Source organism: Botrytis deweyae (genome assembly GCF_014898535.1).
Source record: "Botrytis deweyae strain B1 chromosome Unknown BDEW_006, whole genome shotgun sequence".
Classification (NCBI taxonomy): Eukaryota; Fungi; Ascomycota; class Leotiomycetes; order Helotiales; family Sclerotiniaceae; genus Botrytis; species Botrytis deweyae.
Genome location: NW_024066213.1, coordinates 1314351 through 1333593, shown reverse-complemented (window position 1 = coordinate 1333593; position 19243 = coordinate 1314351). Strand labels below are relative to the sequence as shown.

General features: G+C 42.3%; 7 protein-coding genes across 7 annotated transcripts; 4 read left to right on the top strand and 3 right to left on the bottom strand.

Moving 5' to 3' along the window:
• Positions 1–754: 754 nt before the first annotated feature.
• EAE98_003608 (uncharacterized protein) lies at positions 755–1564 on the bottom strand (the record flags this gene model as incomplete). Its single annotated transcript, XM_038951228.1, has 1 exon — positions 755–1564. The coding sequence occupies one exon, from the start codon at positions 1562–1564 to the stop codon at positions 755–757; it is 810 nt and encodes a 269-aa protein (XP_038812692.1).
• A 2344-nt stretch (positions 1565–3908) lies between these two features.
• Positions 3909–4802, top strand: EAE98_003607 (uncharacterized protein; the record flags this gene model as incomplete). Its single annotated transcript, XM_038951227.1, has 4 exons — positions 3909–4121; positions 4175–4309; positions 4365–4547; positions 4605–4802. The coding sequence occupies 4 exons, from the start codon at positions 3909–3911 to the stop codon at positions 4800–4802; spliced, it is 729 nt and encodes a 242-aa protein (XP_038812691.1).
• A 1318-nt stretch (positions 4803–6120) lies between these two features.
• On the top strand, positions 6121–7736 carry EAE98_003606 (uncharacterized protein; the record flags this gene model as incomplete). Its single annotated transcript, XM_038951226.1, has 2 exons — positions 6121–6751; positions 6808–7736. 2 exons carry the CDS (start codon positions 6121–6123, stop codon positions 7734–7736), a joined length of 1560 nt encoding a protein of 519 aa, XP_038812690.1.
• Positions 7737–8331: 595 nt separating this feature from the next.
• Positions 8332–9537, top strand: EAE98_003605 (uncharacterized protein; the record flags this gene model as incomplete). Its single annotated transcript, XM_038951225.1, has 2 exons — positions 8332–8727; positions 8785–9537. The coding sequence occupies 2 exons, from the start codon at positions 8332–8334 to the stop codon at positions 9535–9537; spliced, it is 1149 nt and encodes a 382-aa protein (XP_038812689.1).
• A 664-nt stretch (positions 9538–10201) lies between these two features.
• EAE98_003604 (uncharacterized protein) lies at positions 10202–10954 on the bottom strand (the record flags this gene model as incomplete). Its single annotated transcript, XM_038951224.1, has 1 exon — positions 10202–10954. One exon carries the CDS (start codon positions 10952–10954, stop codon positions 10202–10204), a length of 753 nt encoding a protein of 250 aa, XP_038812688.1.
• Positions 10955–11863: 909 nt separating this feature from the next.
• EAE98_003603 (uncharacterized protein) lies at positions 11864–13003 on the top strand. Its single transcript, XM_038951223.1, has 3 exons — positions 11864–12328; positions 12398–12553; positions 12652–13003. Exons 1-3 carry the CDS (start codon positions 12224–12226, stop codon positions 12700–12702), a joined length of 312 nt encoding a protein of 103 aa, XP_038812687.1. The 5' UTR covers positions 11864–12223; the 3' UTR covers positions 12703–13003.
• Positions 13004–14909: 1906 nt separating this feature from the next.
• EAE98_003602 (uncharacterized protein) lies at positions 14910–17945 on the bottom strand. The gene is made up of 6 exons (XM_038951222.1): positions 16433–17945; positions 16252–16382; positions 16073–16202; positions 15659–16022; positions 15552–15613; positions 14910–15497 (listed from the first exon to the last, which is right to left on the bottom strand). Exons 1-6 carry the CDS (start codon positions 16467–16469, stop codon positions 15223–15225), a joined length of 999 nt encoding a protein of 332 aa, XP_038812686.1. The 5' UTR covers positions 16470–17945; the 3' UTR covers positions 14910–15222.
• Positions 17946–19243: the final 1298 nt, after the last annotated feature.

Below are 19243 nucleotides of genomic sequence, written 5' to 3'. Positions count from 1 at the left end.
CCGTCTACTTCGTGAGGACCTGAGCTCTGCTGGTGGCATCTTTTGTCGGCGTGAGCTTAGCTCGTCGCGTTCTCAATCGACATAACACAGTTCTATAATCCAGCTGGTCGCTTTGATAATTCCTTAGTTTCGCATGTATCAAGGTTAATGGTGAAAGAAACATCAGAACTGAAGAGAGTGACCTCGGGATTGCATGTTGTTGATGGAAGCTATTGATTTCTGTTGGATTAGTCATCCTAGTACCACCCCGCCGAGGACATGGAAAGTTCACTGGGGAAAGATACTGCGAGACATAAGCATGAAATTAGGATCAGCAGAATGGATTATTGAAGGCAGTCCTTGCAATTGGTACGATGATACTCTTCAATAGCTTCGCGTTTCTCACGGTCAAAAAGCGATGGTGGATTTGGATGTAGCTTATTTATGTCTGCAGATTTCTACCCTAGCGGATGGATGGAGAACGACCGTCTGCAACCAAGTCTTTCATCACGAATTCCAACCCTCAAGGCAAACAGCCACGAATGATATCCCTCGTTCCTGAATTCGAATGCACCATCCTTGGTACCCTTTGACTGTGAGATCATGTGTTTCCATAACTGAGGCTCATTTACCGAAGAAAGACGAACAACTCCATGTGCAGAAGCTGTGTAAGATAAGATCCGTTCCCGTATCTCTGTCTCGATTCGATACCTAATTAACAAGAATTAGTATAAAACCTGGTACCCAATCGCAAGAACGAACCCGTACCAATCTTCTAGCTTGACATTTGCTTTTTCCTCGGGAATGCCAACTCGATTCGCGGAATTTTCACCTCTGGATGCATCTCTTTCCACTCCTCGAAACCACTGCGAATATCATTGATCGTGTGTTCATGATTACTCTTCGCGACCATGTTCCAGTACTTCCACTCACCCGATCGATGCTCGCCGAACTCTTTTAGCGTCTTAACCAACCTCATCCCAGGGTATAATCTAGCAGTCTTGCGAATCGTCTGCCTTCCGACCAGATAGGTAACAAATTCAACTACAGGATTGTTATAGAGGAAATGCTCGTAGACATACTTCCAGACTCCAAATCCAAATTCTGGTGATATAGCCAATGGCCTATACCTGGGATTGTGCAATGTAGGCGATCTGTATGAAGGATAACATTCTCGACCAGCTACAAAGGCGATGTAACGAGCTTGAGAGAGCAAGTCACTTTCTGCGCTACAACATCCACTGATTTCTTGAAGTAAGAGGTGATCCGTACATGTGTATACAAGTGTATCCTTTATAGGGTTGTAGAACGAACGGTAAGTTTTTCCTTTGGTCCCCACAAAAGGGCAGGTTCGATCGTGAAGGTAGAGTTGCTTATAATGTTTAAGATAGACCTCGCGAGAATCGAGACAGGCGTAGTATAGCGCGGAGGGCTTTGGTGGTTGGAATGGCCCTTTAGAATCCTGGTAGACGAGTTGTCCCTCTGGAAGCGCGTGGAACCAAATTTTAAGCTGTATCTCTTCAGGAAAGAGAGAAAAGCTCGTAAAGTACAAAGCTACGTTGGCTTGGGGCTTTGATGAATCCATCGTACACCAAGGTTGTTGTTGGCGGTCTTTCCTTGGTGATGGAAGCTCAAAGAAGCTAAAGAATGGTATATCTTAAGAGCTGTTTATTTTTTCTTCAATGATAAACAATCTCGGCTCGGAACGGGTATTTCCGACTGTCATTGACCACATATTGTTAGGGTTGATTATGATTTGCTCAACCGACTATGTCTTTAAGCCTACTTTTGAATTGTCCTCAGTTATGAATTAGCTAATCATCAAACTACTACAACCGAGTCTCACGTCTATCCTAGATCTTCTAGAGTCCGTGAGAGGAATTTTTACAAATCGAAAACAATGATCTTTTTTTTCTTATGTAAAGTGCTGCACACTTGTCTTATAATACATGATCGTATAAGTGATTTTGATTTTGGGGTTCGAACCTCTGCCAGACACACGTCCTTCTCAGATTGCTCAGAAGTCAAGACTAGGGGACTGAATGAGAAACTCTACGTTTCAAAGCAGTTCACTACTCGAGATTGGTGTAATATTTCAATCAATTTGAAGATTGAAATGGTACCAGGGGTGTGGGGTGCCTCATTATCAGACTGCAACTGGGGACCACTGGGAGCCCTGGCTCATGTCCCGAATCATGGAAAGTAAGAGTGTAGAGGAGTGTCTTAGCAGACTCTGAGAAGTCTTCTGGGGCGCACATCCAAACATACAATGGGTGCCACTCCATGCAAAAATGTATTCGATTGCCTGCTCCATACCACAACAAATGATGAGTTCATTCGGGCGAGCATTTTGATGTCCTCTGACAAACTCAGCAATCTGGCAAAGCCATCTAAATGATGGTGAATGGGATGGTTTATATCACCTCTTGCACTCTGATGGAAAACCCGGCTCATTCAATGTGCCAGCACTCAACTTATCCTGAAAACTACCAGGGCATGTCTCACTAGACGTTAGCTCACCTCAAGGAACCAGAAATAATCACTAGAGTCATATGATGCCTAGAAACTGACCGCGGCAATATCATACAGATTCCTGTTCAAGCTTACAATTTCTGGTAATCGATACTGGGGGATAATTATTATCTAAAGTGCATATACTTGTTTGGAGCATGAGAACCCTTGGGTTATGCCATGTGCAACTTCATCATAACAACCAATTGTCGATCATCTAGGGTATCCTATACCGCCGGGTAAATGTGCCGAACCTTGCAGATGTGCTTATTTTTGGAGTCCCATCTCGGCGGCTATTTCGAGATTCTCAGCTACCGTAAATCCCTGCCTGCACGGCTATCTCAATCGCAATTGGAGCGTTTTTTATTACAAGGGGAACACTTCGAAATACTCTTATGATTCGCTCGTATATTTTATTACTTCATCGACTCGGTTCTTATGACCCTGGTGGAGATCTTTCTCGGGACTCGACTATCGTATCTTCAGACAACTTACGTCTCAGCCCATATCCTGACCATGATATCGAGTGGTTATTTCACATCTAGTGATGAGATTAGATAAAGTCCTTTTTATCTTCATCAATTAACCTTAACTCGATTTGATGTATGGCATACACACTTGACAATAATGTAAATTCTTGGCATCTGCCTTTCGTTTGTTTATGGAAGTACATTGAGATGCCAAGTCCACCAGTGTATTCAAGCTAGGACGAACAAGTGAATCCTAGTTTTATTCCTACATTGATTGAATGATCCCATTGGGGTTTGTCGTTTTGAGAGCTTGAGGTCAGAGCCCTCCCGGAGCCAGGGTCAGTACCTCCAAGTGCTGGTGTAGAGGTAAATGTTCAAGGTCTGCTCAATCTGGTTGACATGTAGTCTCACAAAAAGCCCATAGTTGGGCCACTTGTGGATAGCTATTGATTTTTCACACAAAACAAATGCTCCTTGGCAAGTGTACACCCTTTCAACACTTCATTTAAACCCCAAATTTTCAGATCCACATTCGCATTCCCGGCACCTAATATCCAATAGAGCTATCGCTTAAACAGTTCGCGAACGCTCAGGAGTTTCAATTTGTATCCTCTGTATCTTTTTGATATCATCTAGGCGACCTGCGACATCATTTAGCGTACTCTATTACCGCTGGTGTTAGCAGGAGACCTGCAGACCGATAGTAGGTCTCTCTTCTAACGGTGGCATGCTTGCAAGTTTTTTATAAGATAAAAAGGAATCCCTCCAATTATTGCCATCTAACAATTCAGTCCTTCCCATCTTATCAACACAGCAGGCTGTGTCTCTTTCTCTTCGAGTGCTTATCTGTATTACTATTGTTTTCCAGAACTTTTCTTCTCAGCATCCATAATACCTTATCTAACCCTTCAACAAAATCATTGTCATATTTCGTATCCACCCATCATCATGTACACACCATTCATTATCATTGGCCTCCTTGCCCTAAGCCCTCTTGTGGCGGCCCACGGAAAAATTGCAGTTGTTACCGGAAACCTTGGTGGAAACGGTACTGCGCTAGGAATTAAAGGAGCTGTTGTTGCAGATACTGGGTCAAACTCCAAGACAGAACTCGATGCTACGGTATTCGACATTGGTAGTAACAATTGTGGACAAACAGAGGTATTGATACTACTTGCCACCCCGTACGTCAACTATCAATTAACAATTCCAAGGCTGCAGGAAGAAACAAAGCAGAGTCCGGTGTGACTAAGTCAATGGCTCTTTCGGGCAACACACTTCCACAGATAAGTACCGATAATGCATCTATCTCGGGTACTTTCCATATTGTGACTTCCGACGGTGCAGGTGTATGTATACAATTTTCCTTATTACTGAGAAATTTAGTCGCTGATATGTGCGTAGCCTCTTACAGCGATGGTTGATACTACCGGAAGAGGTGATTTTTCGGATGCAGTCAAGGCAGTCGTTACTACTCAAATACCAGGAAAAAAGGGCAACATAAAAAAGACTAAGCAAACAAGATGGGAGCGAGTTATGAGAAGCATTGGTTTGATGAAAAGAGCCTCTAATATCAACGAAGACTATGTGAGATACTTGGTTCCTATCATTCCTTTTCTCAATATTTGCTAATCAAGTATGCAGCCATTCAGTGTAGATATTCCGGCTGGTATAACTTGCACTGGTACTGTAGCGGGACAATCCAATGTCTGTATGGTCAAGGTTGTGAACCCATCGAATGCGGGACCTTTCGGGGGATGCGTTGCTGTTCAGCAATCCACGGGTACGAATACAACAGCTTCTGCCAGGAGAAATCTGAAGCCCATGAAATTTTCCGTTTGATAATAAGTGGTATTGTGTAGCATGTATGCAACCTCAAGGAACCAGAGTCTTCGAAGAAAAAGACCCGTTAGTGGAGGCTCTACCCCGGATTAGTCAGGTGGAGCTAAAGTTTGGGGGCTAAAGCGGGGAACGGTTTCGTAGGGCTGTACAAGTCAGATAAGGTTATCTTGTGTGTATTTGAATCGATGTGTCAATGAAATGACTATGCTCTACTTCCATGACCTCAGCTATGTTGAAGATTAATGTTGTGATTGAAGCCATGAATTATTCATGCAGCGGACCTCAATATACCACCAATGTACTCATTCAGTGGGAATGAACCTAATTTGATTGGAGCGGAGTATTCATGGACTTTGATATCGATAACAGTGGTGGATCCAAGGATGTTACACTCTGTGCTTGAGCCTTGAGTACCGTTCGAAGCGAGGTGAGCGGAAACGCGATCACAATCTGTAGATATCCGCCTGGAGTTCATGTCCTATATGTTCCTCTAATAAGATTTTGGGTTCATCAGGTCCAATTTAATCTATCGCTGGATCTAGTTCCTTTTAGCCCTCGGAATTTGTCAATACAGAAAGTCAGCATAATCTTTTTCAATACGTTATCGCCGGCTCATCACGTGCAAAGCTCTGATGAAGCTATTACGAGAAGCGACAAGATAACAGCTGCAATCCTTCTTCCATGGCCAGATAAGAATTCCTCTACTCATTCGACACTCAATCTATATGCATCTTCACGTCAACCAACAAATTTCCTTGATTTCCTTTTGCATGTCTATCTATGGATTTCACAAATGCCTCAACGGCATCTTTCAAGCTTGCTCATGCATTTTTGGCGTCAAACGAAGCTGCAAGAAGCCTCAGCAATGCATATTTCCGTCCCCGTGTTCCATTACTTGTATGTCTTTGGTTTAAAACCTTTGACAAATCTATGATGGATAAGTTTTGATCCCCTCGGCCTTTGAGTACAGCTCATAGATGAAGTGCTGCTTACGTCCGATAATTTGTCAATTGGTAATGATGTACCTGCATATCTGTGTAGGTTGATCTATACAGTATCTTCTCTCCTCCTCTTGCCCGATGTTCTGATGCAAATGTTCTGTCATTGTATCTTGTTAATCGGTGGCAATCCTGATATCAAACATGCATTTCATTCCCACACAAAATAGGCAGTGATGCTCAGTGGTTATTCCTCATCCCACCTTCTCATTTATCTCATATTTTATCTTCACTTTCGTGAAATGGGCCAGTAGTAAAGTTGTTCTTCATTTGCTTTTTTCCGATTGATTTACTGGTACTCAATAAGGTGGCTATATACAATGAGTGACCAAAACGATTCCAAGTCATCATGGCTTCCGAAAGTTTGCCGACCTTCAGCCAACACCCCGCCAACGTCCACCCCCCCAAACGAACAATCTTCACTTCTCCCTCGATCTACCGACGCAGGAGAGACTTACGAGCTTGAAGACGATGGTACAACTCCAGCCAAAAGATGGCTTGCCGAATTCCTCCTCCTATTACGAGGTTCGGTTCCTGTAATCCTCGCATACGCATTGCAGAACTCTCTCCAAACGATATCAGTTCTGATAGTTGGTCGACTAAGTCCTGAAGCTCTGGCGACTGCAGCTTTCAGTTACATGTTTGCAATGTCTACAGCATGGCTTATCGCGCTTGGTGGAACTACTGCTTTAGATACATTGGCATCGTCTTCGTTTACTGGAAGTAAAAACCCGCACGATTTGGGTATATTGTTACAGCGAGGTTTCTTTGTTTTAACTGCGTTTTACATACCAGTTGCTATACTATGGGCTTGCTCCGCTCCCATTTTTAGATTGTTGGGACAGGAAGAATACATTTGTGTGGATAGTGCTAGGTTCTTGACTGCGTTGATTCCAGGTGGATTAGGATATATCTACTTCGAAGCTATGAAGAAGTATCTACAAGCACAAGGTATTACTTACTACTCTCTTATCTTCAATATTACCGGTATCTAATACTTTGTACAGAGATCATGCGGCCAGGCACTTACGTCCTTCTAATAACCTCCCCCGTCTCCGCCGGTCTCAATTACCTCTTCATTCACACCTTCAACCTAGGTCTTATTGGCGCTCCCCTCGCTACTGGTCTCTCCTATTGGCTCTCGTTTCTCCTTCTAGTCCTCTACTCCCGCTTCATAACCGGATACCAATGCTGGGGCGGCTTCACCATCCAATCACTTCATAATCTCGGAACATTTTCCCGTCTTGCACTTCTTGGAGTTATCCACGTCGGCACCGAATGGTGGGCCTTTGAAATTGTCGCGTTGGCTGCCGGTCGATTAGGTACCATTCCCCTGGCTGCCCAAAGTGTCATTATGACGACCGATCAAGTAATGAACACAATACCCTTTGGTATCGGTGTAGCAGCCAGTTCACGCGTTGGAAATTTGCTAGGAGCAAGGAACGCAAAAGGAGCAGCCAGAGCGGCGAATGTGGCGGCTTGGCTAAGTATGATTATGGGATTGTTAGTTTTGATTGTTCTTATGAGTGTGAAGAATTTCTACGCCAGGATATTTAATGATGATTTGAGAGTTGTCAAGTTAACGGCGGAAGTCATGCCATATGTTGCTTTGTTTCAGATAGCAGATGGGCTTAATGGGAGTTGTGGAGGAAGTTTGAGAGGTATGGGGAGACAGCATGTTGGTGCCGCAGTCAATTTTGTTAGTTATTATTGCGGTGCGCTGCCATTGGGTATCTGGCTGGCGTTTCATGGATGGGGATTGGGAGGACTATGGGTGGGTCAGTGTATCGCGCTTTATATTGTTGGGGCACTGGAATGGATTATTGTTGCGTGGAGTGACTGGGAAGGAGAGGTCAAGAGGGCGTTTGGAAGAATGGAGGTAGACGACCGGATTGAGGCCGGGATCGGGGGATTGGACGAGACGGAGGAAATATAATCAATATTCAATTATGTGAGATTGACGAGCTTGTGAACAGCATCACGAACATTGTTATGTTAGCTTTAGATAGAGATTTCGTATCATATATAAATACTTTCAAAAGCGTAAGCAATCCAATGGTATCTCATCAGAGATTGTTTTCGTCTCTGGCAATATGCAACAGCAGCTGCTTAGAGGAAGGGCGTCATGGATAGGTGATTTCAACCACTGGTTCAATTTCATATTGTACTCCTCTGGTGAAAAACTCTCTCTTTATATGGTTTCAAGGGTCGTTACTGGGCTGTATCTTGAAAATGTTGTTGACAAGTATTTTTGTGTTGGAGCGCAGAAATGTTATCATCATACCGGTATCTCCTTCGGTGATTACATGCTTTAGGCTTATTAGCCTTGAATTCGAGGCACATAACTTCTTTCGATCATCAATGACGACTCCTCGATTCTGATTGGCTTAAACAATTAACAAGTAGCATTAGCTCGTTCAGATTTCTCCACATCACGTGATCGTTATCAATCCAGCCGATAAGGCGATGAACAAATTTATTTTGCCAAAATTTACATTTCGATTATCATCTCCTCACCACAAACCTTCAACATGCCTAAAGCAAAGACTGGTAAGCGCAATGCTGCCGCTGCTGGTACACCTTACGAAAAGGCTGCTGCATTAACCAATTCGTTCAAGCACAACAAAGACTATGGACAACACATTCTTAAAAATCCTGGTGTCGCAGAAGCTATCGTGAAGAAGGCGAATCTCAAACCTACAGATACAGTCCTCGAAGTCGGTCCAGGTACAGGAAATTTGACTGTAAGGATATTGGAAAGCGCAAAGAAAGTCATAGCTGTGGAAGTAGATCCTAGAATGGCTGCAGAAGTCACAAAGAGAGTACAAGGAAAGCCAGAACAGAAAAGATTGGAAGTCCTTTTGGGTGATGTGATTAAGACTGAACTGCCACATTTTGATGTGTGCATCAGTAACACTCCTTATCAGGTATGTAAACCTCCATTTTTTTCTTTTACTTTGGGTGAAGATCTAACCCTCGAACAGATTTCATCACCACTTGTCTTCAAACTCCTCTCCTTGCCAAACCCACCCCGATGCAGTGTTCTCATGTTCCAGCGCGAATTCGCTCTCCGTCTTACTGCACGCCCAGGTGATTCACTTTACTGCCGATTGTCTGTCAATGCCCAATTTTTCGCCAAAATTACACACATTATGAAGGTTGGCAAAAATAATTTCAGACCACCCCCACAGGTCGAGTCTTCTGTTGTTCGAATCGAGCCCAAAACAGGCAAAGAGCGTCCAGGAGTTAGTTGGGAAGAATGGGATGGCATGCTGAGAATATGCTTTGTTAGAAAGAACAGAACTATGAGGGCTAGTTGGCTCGGAATGAAGCAAGTACTTGCAATGTGTGAGAGGAATTATCGAGTTTATTGCTCGACGAACAATATCGCTCTTGACGAAACCCCAGTCGAAGATGAAGACGAGGACATGGATCTGGATGATGCCCCAATTGCCGAGGAGGGAGAAGAAGAATGGGGAGGAATGGATGTGGAGAAAGGCGAGGAGGTTTTCGATGAAGAAATGCCATCTTTCTTTCAGGAACTCAAGGGAACTAATAAGCCTAAAACCAAGAGCAAAGTACCCAAAACTCGAGTAGCAGAGCTCGTTCGAGAGAAGATACGCAAGGTTCTAGAGGATGTGACTGAATTGGCTGACACCCGTGCCGGAAAATGCGATGAGAACGACTTCCTCAGATTGCTGTTTGCATTCAATGAGGAAGGATTACACTTTTCATAATTACAATTTAGATATTTAGGGATGGGTAAAATGGTGTTTATATTGTATGTAGGCATGGAGTTGGTGGAAGGTTTACATGGTTCACATATGATTCCCTACAAAGTTGGGATTACTGAATTTATGACTATCTTTATTTTTTGCTTCTCCATTGTCTCCGAGAGTGCGGACTGTAGTACGACTGCTAAGAGGTTTGGACCTCAGAATCCAATTAAACGATTTGAAATTCTTGAAATCCTCAATGCACTTTGAATGCTGCAGTGTTTGAAACTATGTAGGGCTTACATCCAAACTGCCAGTCAGAATTTTTATACTTACTATGCGGAAGCAAGTTTTCCGGTGCCTGAATAATGCTTTACATACACATACCTAGGTACGACATGTCTGCGTGAATGCTTCTTAGCCGATCTATGCATCTGTCCACCAAACCCTCTGGTGGGTATCTTAGAGACATACTATGAACTTCACATCAAATATTGCATCGCGGGGAAAGATGGGCACGGGGTATTCTTTTCATTAAGTCTTGCATTATCCTAATTTATCTCTCTCATGCAAACTCGCACATCCCTTTCCTCCTTCTAATTGTACATATAACGTCCTGTTAACAGGTTCCAACAGAGAGCTTAGTATTAAACCACCATTTCACAAGGACAAACAAATTTCCCTCCTAATGGATAACGCCACTGCCAGTGCATTCTGGGAGTGGGTAAGTGTCTCCGGTGCAAAGACTGATAGTTCCAGAAACCCAGCTCAATCCTCCATAAGCCTGGCTTGTGTAGCTATCGGCTTGGTAAGTACTGGTCTCTGCGGCGGCACCAACGCATCCAGAATCAACGTAGCCAGATTTTCTGAGAGTGTAAGGGTTGGAAACGACGGCTCCATATTTGCCAGCTGGGACGGTGTATGTGTAGGCAGCAGTGTAGGTGGAAGTCCATGTCTCTGTGTAGGTAATGCCATAATTTGTCTGGAGGAAATCTTTGACGAGGGTGAAAGTGGCGCCAGCAGTGACGGAGATAGAATTTGCGATTGAGTATCCTTCTGTGACGGCAACGGTGGCAGTGGTTGTTCCTGCCTTGACGACAGAGGACATAGGCACGTCCCAGTTCAAGAATGTCTGGTCAGGGTTCTCGCGAATGACGGTTGCTGTCTTGCAACGTTTGTCTAATGCGGACGATGCGAAGTGGCCGCCTGAGGTTGTGTTGGAGGCCGAGGTTCCATTGTGGCCTACAAGAGGACCAGGTGATTGAGTGATGTTGGAACCATGGTGGTGCTTCCAGAATTCGGCTTTGTCCATGACTTCTGTGCGGCCATTCTCGCCGAAGAGAATGATCTTGGACTCATCCAAGTTGCGGGGGATTGTAGCTGCACCCACGATGGTGGAGCTCAACAAGAGGCTAGAAAGAAGGGAGGTAATATACATTTTGAAGTTTTGTTGGTATTAATTGAGGACTTGAGAAGTGTCAATGAGATAGAAAGAGAGAGGCTGAGGCTGGATGGTTTTCTAAGTCATTGATGCGAAGTTGAAGACTTCATATACTCTTTCTCCGTGGAGATATCCCGAATCTCTTCCTCGACACAATTGACATATGGATAATTCAATCCACTTGGAAAACCTTCAAACTTTCAAGGTAGATTGGGATGAACACCCAAGATAGGAGAATTACATATCCCCCGTATTCCTCAATTCTCACAGTGTCACCAATCATCATCAACGTGCCCGTCCATGGACCAATAAAAGTTTTCTCGGGGACGAGCAAGCTTTTCCCAAGAAGCGTCCGAATAATCTCCATAATGCAAAGTTCATGTTAAGATGACCGCATGATATGGCAATTTTACGGCAGCAACCGAAAATAGCGTGATCGTCCCCTTCACCGTTTCATAACTTATGAATTCACGATGATCTTCATTTATGGGGAACAATTCCAAACTTTAATTTTCTGAGCCTCATGTTCCGCCCTGTGAACCGAAGTTTATTCTCTTGGCAAATAATCAATTAGAGTTTGTGATGAAACTTGGAATATACTTCTTCATAATTAAACTATTCTGGGGAAATTTTGACAGCGATCTTGTCCTCTTTGTAATTAGATGGCGTTATTTGGGTCAGTTTCTTCTCAATTAGGCATTCCGCTTCATACTTTTGTCTTGATAAAGTTAAAGTCTGCCAGCAATATTGATAGGGATGAGTAACGCAATCACGTTTCTATCATGTAATCATACCCGCCAAATGCAAGTGCCATCAGGGTACCAAGGATGCCGTCATGACAGATGGTCGATCGGTACCGAACTGGGGATTTGGCGCATGATTTTCTGGTAAAACCCCATCAATGTCATTTCGGAATAACCCCGCCGAAGTTGTTCCAGATATGTTCAGCCTCTTGGAAAGCTTAAACCTCGTGGTGACGCAGCAAATAGAGTATTGTGATACCTTTGACGGTATACAGGTATCTATCTATCTTGGGACGGATTGTATACCGTAAGGTTTAATGTCGGTCTATCTGCGTAACGCTCGTTGCGCCAGTAGATATCCCAGCCCTGATATGTCTATATATCTCATACTCCAGTAACTGCGAAAGACTTCTCTCCAGCTTTCTATTCCATCAATCTTTCAACCATCTCTACTTCTTAATCAGATATCCAACCCTCACTCTTTATTTCACATTTTTACCAATCTCACTACTCTACAATCAACATGCCTTCCATCCTCCTCAAGACCATTGCTCTCCTCTCCCTTGTCAGCTTCACGCTCGCTGACCTTCACACCAATGGCATCTGCATAGACAGCAAAGAAGGTTTCGTATGTTCCAATCTCCTCACCCCATCCCCCACAATCTATATCCATAAATAGAACTAACCAATAACCTAGGATGTATACAACGCTGATGCTACCGCCAAAGCCTGCACAAACTACAAGAACAGAAACACTGGTTCAGAACAATGGGACACATGCCCAGATTGCACCATGATTACAACTGGTATTCCACATTGTGAATCCGCTGATTCGCATATTGGTGGTGATGAGGTGAGCTTCAATCCAAGTTTCCCCTTTCCCATGAAAAATATGATGAAACTGCCCTTAGTTTGGGAAATATACAATAAGTCACTAATTTCTATGTTTAGATGGAATACTACTGCCAGCTGAATGGAGCAGGTGGCTCTTTGGCAAACTAAGCGCCTGAGGGACGTTCATGGGAGAAGGAAGTGTACTTTTATTTTAGGAATTCTTGGCGAGCTTTTTGGGGAAGAAGATCTTGGTAAATACTTGTTCAGCGAAGCGAAATTTGAAGGATTCATGGCAAGAAGCTGTGTGTTTGATTCATTCACATACCCTACGATCTAATCGGTAATAGAGTATAACTATCCTAAGAGATGGTGATTCAAATGATATACTTTTGATCAACCGAGAGATAAGCCTGATTATTCAAGTGCTTCTCCAACAACCAGCTACAAATCGTAGCTCACTAATGCCCTGACTTTCACTCTCCTTGTATGCCATGTCTGATTAATCCCTCCAATACGTACCTAAGCTGAAGCCAATAACTGCCCATGATACCCTAGCATATTCTCCACAAATCTGAACGTCGCACGTACTCTTAATCTCGATAATCGTATGATTCTGGCCATAGCACTCAAGTGCTCCTCTTACCGATGAGCCCCTGAATTCACAAAGGTAACGAAATGTCCTTGGCAAGTAGTCGCAATTCTATGCAATACTGCACTAAAAGTATTATTTTTGTGCAGTATTGTCTCTGAAATTTTATAGACTGTATCAAATCGATAAATACCCAAAGGGATTAAAACAAGATATGCGTATGAAGAGAACAAAAGTCAATATGAAGATGACGACTAAGCAGATTGATTCTCTTTTAACCTGAGATTTTAAGAATGTAGAGCAAAGAAGAGAAGTATTGCATGTTGGAATAGTCAATGGCGAAGTATTTGATTCCCTCTTTCTCATTCTCTTGGCTTATCACTATGAGCCTTGCCAGTTTTCATTCGAAATCTCACTGCTAGAAACGTAACCACCTCTATGATTCCAGACTAGCACAGGCGCATCGCTTTCATTATCTAGAGTAATGTCCCTTATCAGCTTCAAAAAAACAGGCAGAGAATCTTTGTGCTTAATAATAGCATTATACATCAAACTTTTCGAGATCCTGCATTAGAAGTCTTCTGGGGCACAATAACAACAAGAAAAGAACAATGTTCACTTTAACATATATCAATAACCTCCAGCTGCCGTACAAATCGCAACCGTTCTTTGTGCTAGACGTGTCGAAATTACTGATATCTCAGCTGGTCAAATAGTCTCTGCATTCAAAAGCCAAGCTGGGCGTAATCAGTTGGAGAGAGAGAAAGCTGCCCGTGAAGATTTTGGACATGGCTTACTGACAAAAAGAACCACAATGTCCATTATCAAAAACGGGATTTCGATCTATAGATGCAAATTCAAGATCAATGATGGGTATCTCGTGATACCATACGTTTCTAAGTTGAAGTAATGGTGCTGGCCGAAAACTACTTATTGGCCAATATAAACTATGAAAGAGTAGCGCCAGGACGAGAAGCTTTTCGAAATCTTGAGCTCAGATTAATAAGTATTGATTCAAAGCCTTACAATAGAGGTAAGATGGGAATTGTACGCACATTTTAAGTTTCTTGATGTATCTTATAAGACATCCCGGATCAATCTCAACTTTCGAAATCGCATCCACAAGAAGCATGAATAGCTCCTTCATGATTGTGATGTAATACTAAGAACGAGATTGTCAAATCGACATGGTTGTATACATTTCCAAAAATGTAAATGAAAAAAATTCTTCGCAATATGTATCACAAGTACATAAGCTCACAATAGAACAGTAAATCATTAGACACACTTTCTCCTGAATCCTGATCACTAGTCTTCTTAATTCTCGGTGCCGGTGGTTTCAGTTTACCATTACTGTAAGTCATTTCTTCCAAAGTCCCAAGTATGGCTCCGCGATATGAGCCTGAAGACTACCATACATACACTAATATATATGACTGTTAACGATATCTACGTCTATAGATATTATATGAATGAGACTGTACTACAGATATAACACAGGAATTTCTGTATTTGAAGCTGAAATTTAAATATTTCGAGTCCCCCTTTCCTTATCAGGTATGTGGTTAATTTAAAATATATAGATTCCTATACTATTTAGCGTATTTCAATATTTTATTAGCACTATTCAATGGTATTAAGATATGAAATGTTCTCAGTGAAGTACAATTCAATAATGAATATTGGAATATCTTCATGGATACCAAACTGCCCCGCTGAATTGAGGCGTAATTGAGATACGGAAAATAATAATCACAACACTGATGGACAAACTAATGCACAATTTCTAGGGAAGATTCTTTTCTATTCAAACAGGTCTTCTATAATGGTAATCTATGTTCAAAAAAGCTCCGACATCAAAAGGATATCTGAAGCAAGTAAAGCTTAAAGAGAAGCCGACATGGCAATAGTATAATTTAAGTGTCATTGGACAGTACTGTACTAACAGTAATGGATGTCGAGGAACTGACCTCTATCAATGGAGAAGAAATAACCCCGCACCAAGCACCACGAACTCCATGTCAACCATATACCAAATCATAAATCATCTAATCATGTATCCCAAAACCTCTATTCTATACTCCAATTTTCTATCCGGTCTACACGAGCGAATGGGCCTCGATCTTGGCATCATCCTTTTTATCTCCCATGTAATCTATTTTCTCCTGGTGAAATTCAGGATCAGCCAGTATTTCTCTCGAACTTCTGTACTCGATTTCATTGTGGTTCATAATTTTTGGGGTCGGACTATTTTTTACTTCGATGTATGGTTTGGGAGCTGTTCGGAAGAGGGGTCGGAGGAATGGTATTGAGGATGTTATAATGACAGTGCAGTTTTCTACTGCGCACCATACGATATAGGTAACCGAAGTAACTATTATATTGATTAGATTTGACTATTCAATGTATACAGGCTATTTAGACTTACAGGTGATATCATCGTTATTGTCCATTGTGCAGTAGGTCCTAACGACTGCCGCGATAAAGGCACTAAGATGATTAGCTAAGTTTTGATAAATCGGAGAAGAATCTTACAAAAGGCTGACTCCCAACAGAAATGATAAGAGAAACTTCAAATGCAAGGAAATATGAAGATTGATAACCATTGCAACCGGTAGAATTGTGAGAGCAAGATCTGTTAAGGAACTGGATGATCCTTGAAAATAGCCAATAGCTGCTTGTGTTCTCATGCTCCAACATTGGTCTTCATGTCCAATACGATCCCAATTGTAAGAAATATTGGAACACTCGAAGAATATTTGGATGAGTGCCATTAGATTTATAATGGCATTTTGAGCAATGAGAAAGTAGAGGAATCGTCTTATATTCTGCTGGTGTCCAAGTATTCGTAAGAGGTAAACAGCGAACGATATTCTACCGAGTGTTGGTGATATGATACCTGCAAATGAGTTAATGATGGGTCAACTCGACAATTTGAAGAAGACTTACCGAAAGGCTCTCCAATAAATTCAGCTCTTATAGCCATCGCGGCTTGGGTCTCCGTAAGAAACATAATATGTCTTCCTAATCCGAAGGTTATACCCCAAGTATTAAGTGATATATGACAAATTCCAGAAATCTTAGGATTTTGTTAGTGTAGTACTAGAGAAAGGGAATTGATCACATACCATAGCAAGTATGACCAAGAGGTCCTCAAGAGCAAATGCGAGATGGTACTTGGCTTTGGCAATTAATCTCAGCATTATTAATATTCCAGAAATCCCGTATAGAGGCCAACATATTAGGAGTAATCGGGATGCTAAAATTGGTAAGTGCTTTGTACAAATTGATGGCATTCAAGACAATTACCTATGGAAACATCCTCAAGGCTCCCTGTCGACTCCATGAGGAAAGTGTATTATCAGGAGATAGAGGAATATTATTTTATCGTAACGCGGATGCCAATTGAAGCGTGTTAGCAAGCAGACATGGTAGATAGAGAGTGAGACAATATCACGATAAGATCAAATAGGTATGGGGATTGAGATGTACTTAGATGCAATGCCAATATTTGCCAACAATTTAGGGCGGTTCTACTAAGACGTGAAATAAAATCAAATTCCTATGCCAAACCATCCATGAAACACGTAGAATCTTCCAAGAAAAATCATAAGGCTGCTTAGCTGGAGGAAACCTTATGTAATTATTGTTCATGTGAGACAATTAAGAGACCAATATAGCTTGAGACGATCAACGTTGCACAGGTCTGAGCGCAATTAATTATGCTATCCAGGCCCATCCTAATTGTTTCCCCGCGAAAACAAACTTTCAGATAAAGACCCAAATTTGCAGAGCATAATGACGTTCCAAAGTACAGATAGAGAGCATTAGCTATCTGGACTAAATCGCTTGCAAAATTTACAAAGTAGGGTCGGAATTTCGTGTGTGATATCTTTTTGCATGAAATGACGAGAGAGGCGTAGCATGGCTACTAAGTAAGATTTCTGTTAGAAAGATCTCGAGTTCATGCCAGTGAGATATCATAAACAACAGCAAATAGCAAGAGCGCAAACGAGACTTCTTGTTTAGCATAAATGAATTGAATTAATTGGACACCCCGAGGTGACGCCCTAAGTTGTATATCAGTCAGGCTATGCTGTTGCTCAATCAGGAAGATTCGTGAGGATGGACTTATTGGATGAGACTATGTTGTCGATCATCAACTGGAACAATCATCCCAAGTATATTTTGACAAGGTCATTTGAATACTGGTCAAAGATTTAAAGTTGCATAGAGTGCTTGGACAGGTGTTTAGATCGAAGAATTCGGAACATTTTCTGCATCTGGACAAGCTCGAAGAAGACATGAAAAACTTTATATATACCTAGAAACAGAATGAAAACACAGTGAGAGATCTAGATGTCTGTTGCCGATGAGAACAAATCTGAAGTGCTGCAACTAGTACACTCGCCTACTAAGACTCGTGTTTCATATATTGTGTGAGTACTTCGCAGGCTCTTCTTGTTACCAGCAAAGAGAAGACGAAAACACGATCTTGACCGAGTAATAGATTAACGCAGTAATGATAATCAATGAGAGGAATCTTCAGATGACATATGTAAGTGCTGCCAACTCCCTCATAGAACCAATCAGTTGATGATCGATCAGCATTAGATCAGAGCTTCACGTTATTGCCACGTCTGAAGAGTTTCCAGGGGTATCGAACTGAGAACCTAAGTTTGAGAGCTGCACTGATGCAGTCAAATTTTAGGCAAGGACCTTCAAGAATTACAGCCTTTGGAAAGTTGGAAGAAATTGTGTTGGGAAGAATCAACAACAATTTGCAAGCAAGATAATCACGAGCCAACGCCACGATTCCGAAACCGACTGATCACGTGATTCAAGCGTCGATTCTCTCCAAACGCTATCCTCCAGACCCTGACCTACAGTACAGCCAAAGAGCACGTAGGACGACTTCAAGGTCATCCAGATGGCATTAAACTATGCGAACATAGCCATGGATGATTTATGCCACACTCTTTGAGCGATAATGCAATCGCTCAATTGCTAACAACGCGACATCACATGTTGCATTCCCAAAGCAAAGAGGCGTGCATACGATTTATCGACATGAGATGCGACACTGTTTCTATCATCTTACTTGAAGATGGAAGATGCCGTTTGATAAACACGTGCTTTAGCATGCGATTGGCTTGCTAATTCCCTATCATCCTTCAGACGTCATGCTTTCGACATACTTCAAAGGGATTTCAACATTGGTCTTGGAATGGGGTGATTGTGTCCAAGTGTCCACTTAGGTAACCTTTAATAAGATTTGCACAGCCACATTTGCTAGTGACAAATTTTGAAGCTACCAATCGACAGATCTAAGCTAATGATTGGTTGGTCTTACAGCCACATGATTTAATGACGTTAGAGTAATTTGCGCCACATATGCTATGACGACTTTAGATTAGGTTGGCATTTATGGGGCATTGCTTCGTACGACCTGACCTACCAAGTTCATTCAAGGAAGAATCCAGACGAGAAAAGTTGGTTTGAGGTTGGAGATGTGTAAGTTCCCCGGGTTGGTAGTTGTGGCACTGACACTGGCAGGTGTGGCTCTGTGGGATGATGGGATGGCGGGAATACTGGACTGGGTGAGTAGTGGGATTCAAAATCAAGAAGCACGGTAGGTATATGAAAAAGGATTTCAGGTAATTTCCAGCTTTACAAACTCTAACAATATACGATAATCTCATAAAGGTTTCTACGGGTCGTCCATTTCTTGCGCGGCTACTCAGCTACCAAGTACTCTACTTTTTTTGACAGTGTGGGATGGCCCACTTTGACTAACTGAGATATTTGATAGGTCACAATCTGCGAGAGTTAATCAATTTAGCTTGGCCCCTTACAGAAAACCTGAAAGTTTGTTTAAAAACGGGGATTTGCGGGGTACGGAGGTCAGGAACAGGTCAATATGCTTACTTGCATGCTTTGGTACAACTATTCCTTGTTATGACGGCAGCAAGATGGTCTCACAATTCCCATTCCCTTTGCCTTTGCCTTTCAAACGGGGAAGTGGAAGTGGGAGTGAATTCTTTGTTGGATTGGAACTCTCCCATACCTGGGTATCTCCCTCAATATGACGTCACAAACAGGTTTATTGCCTCTTCAGTC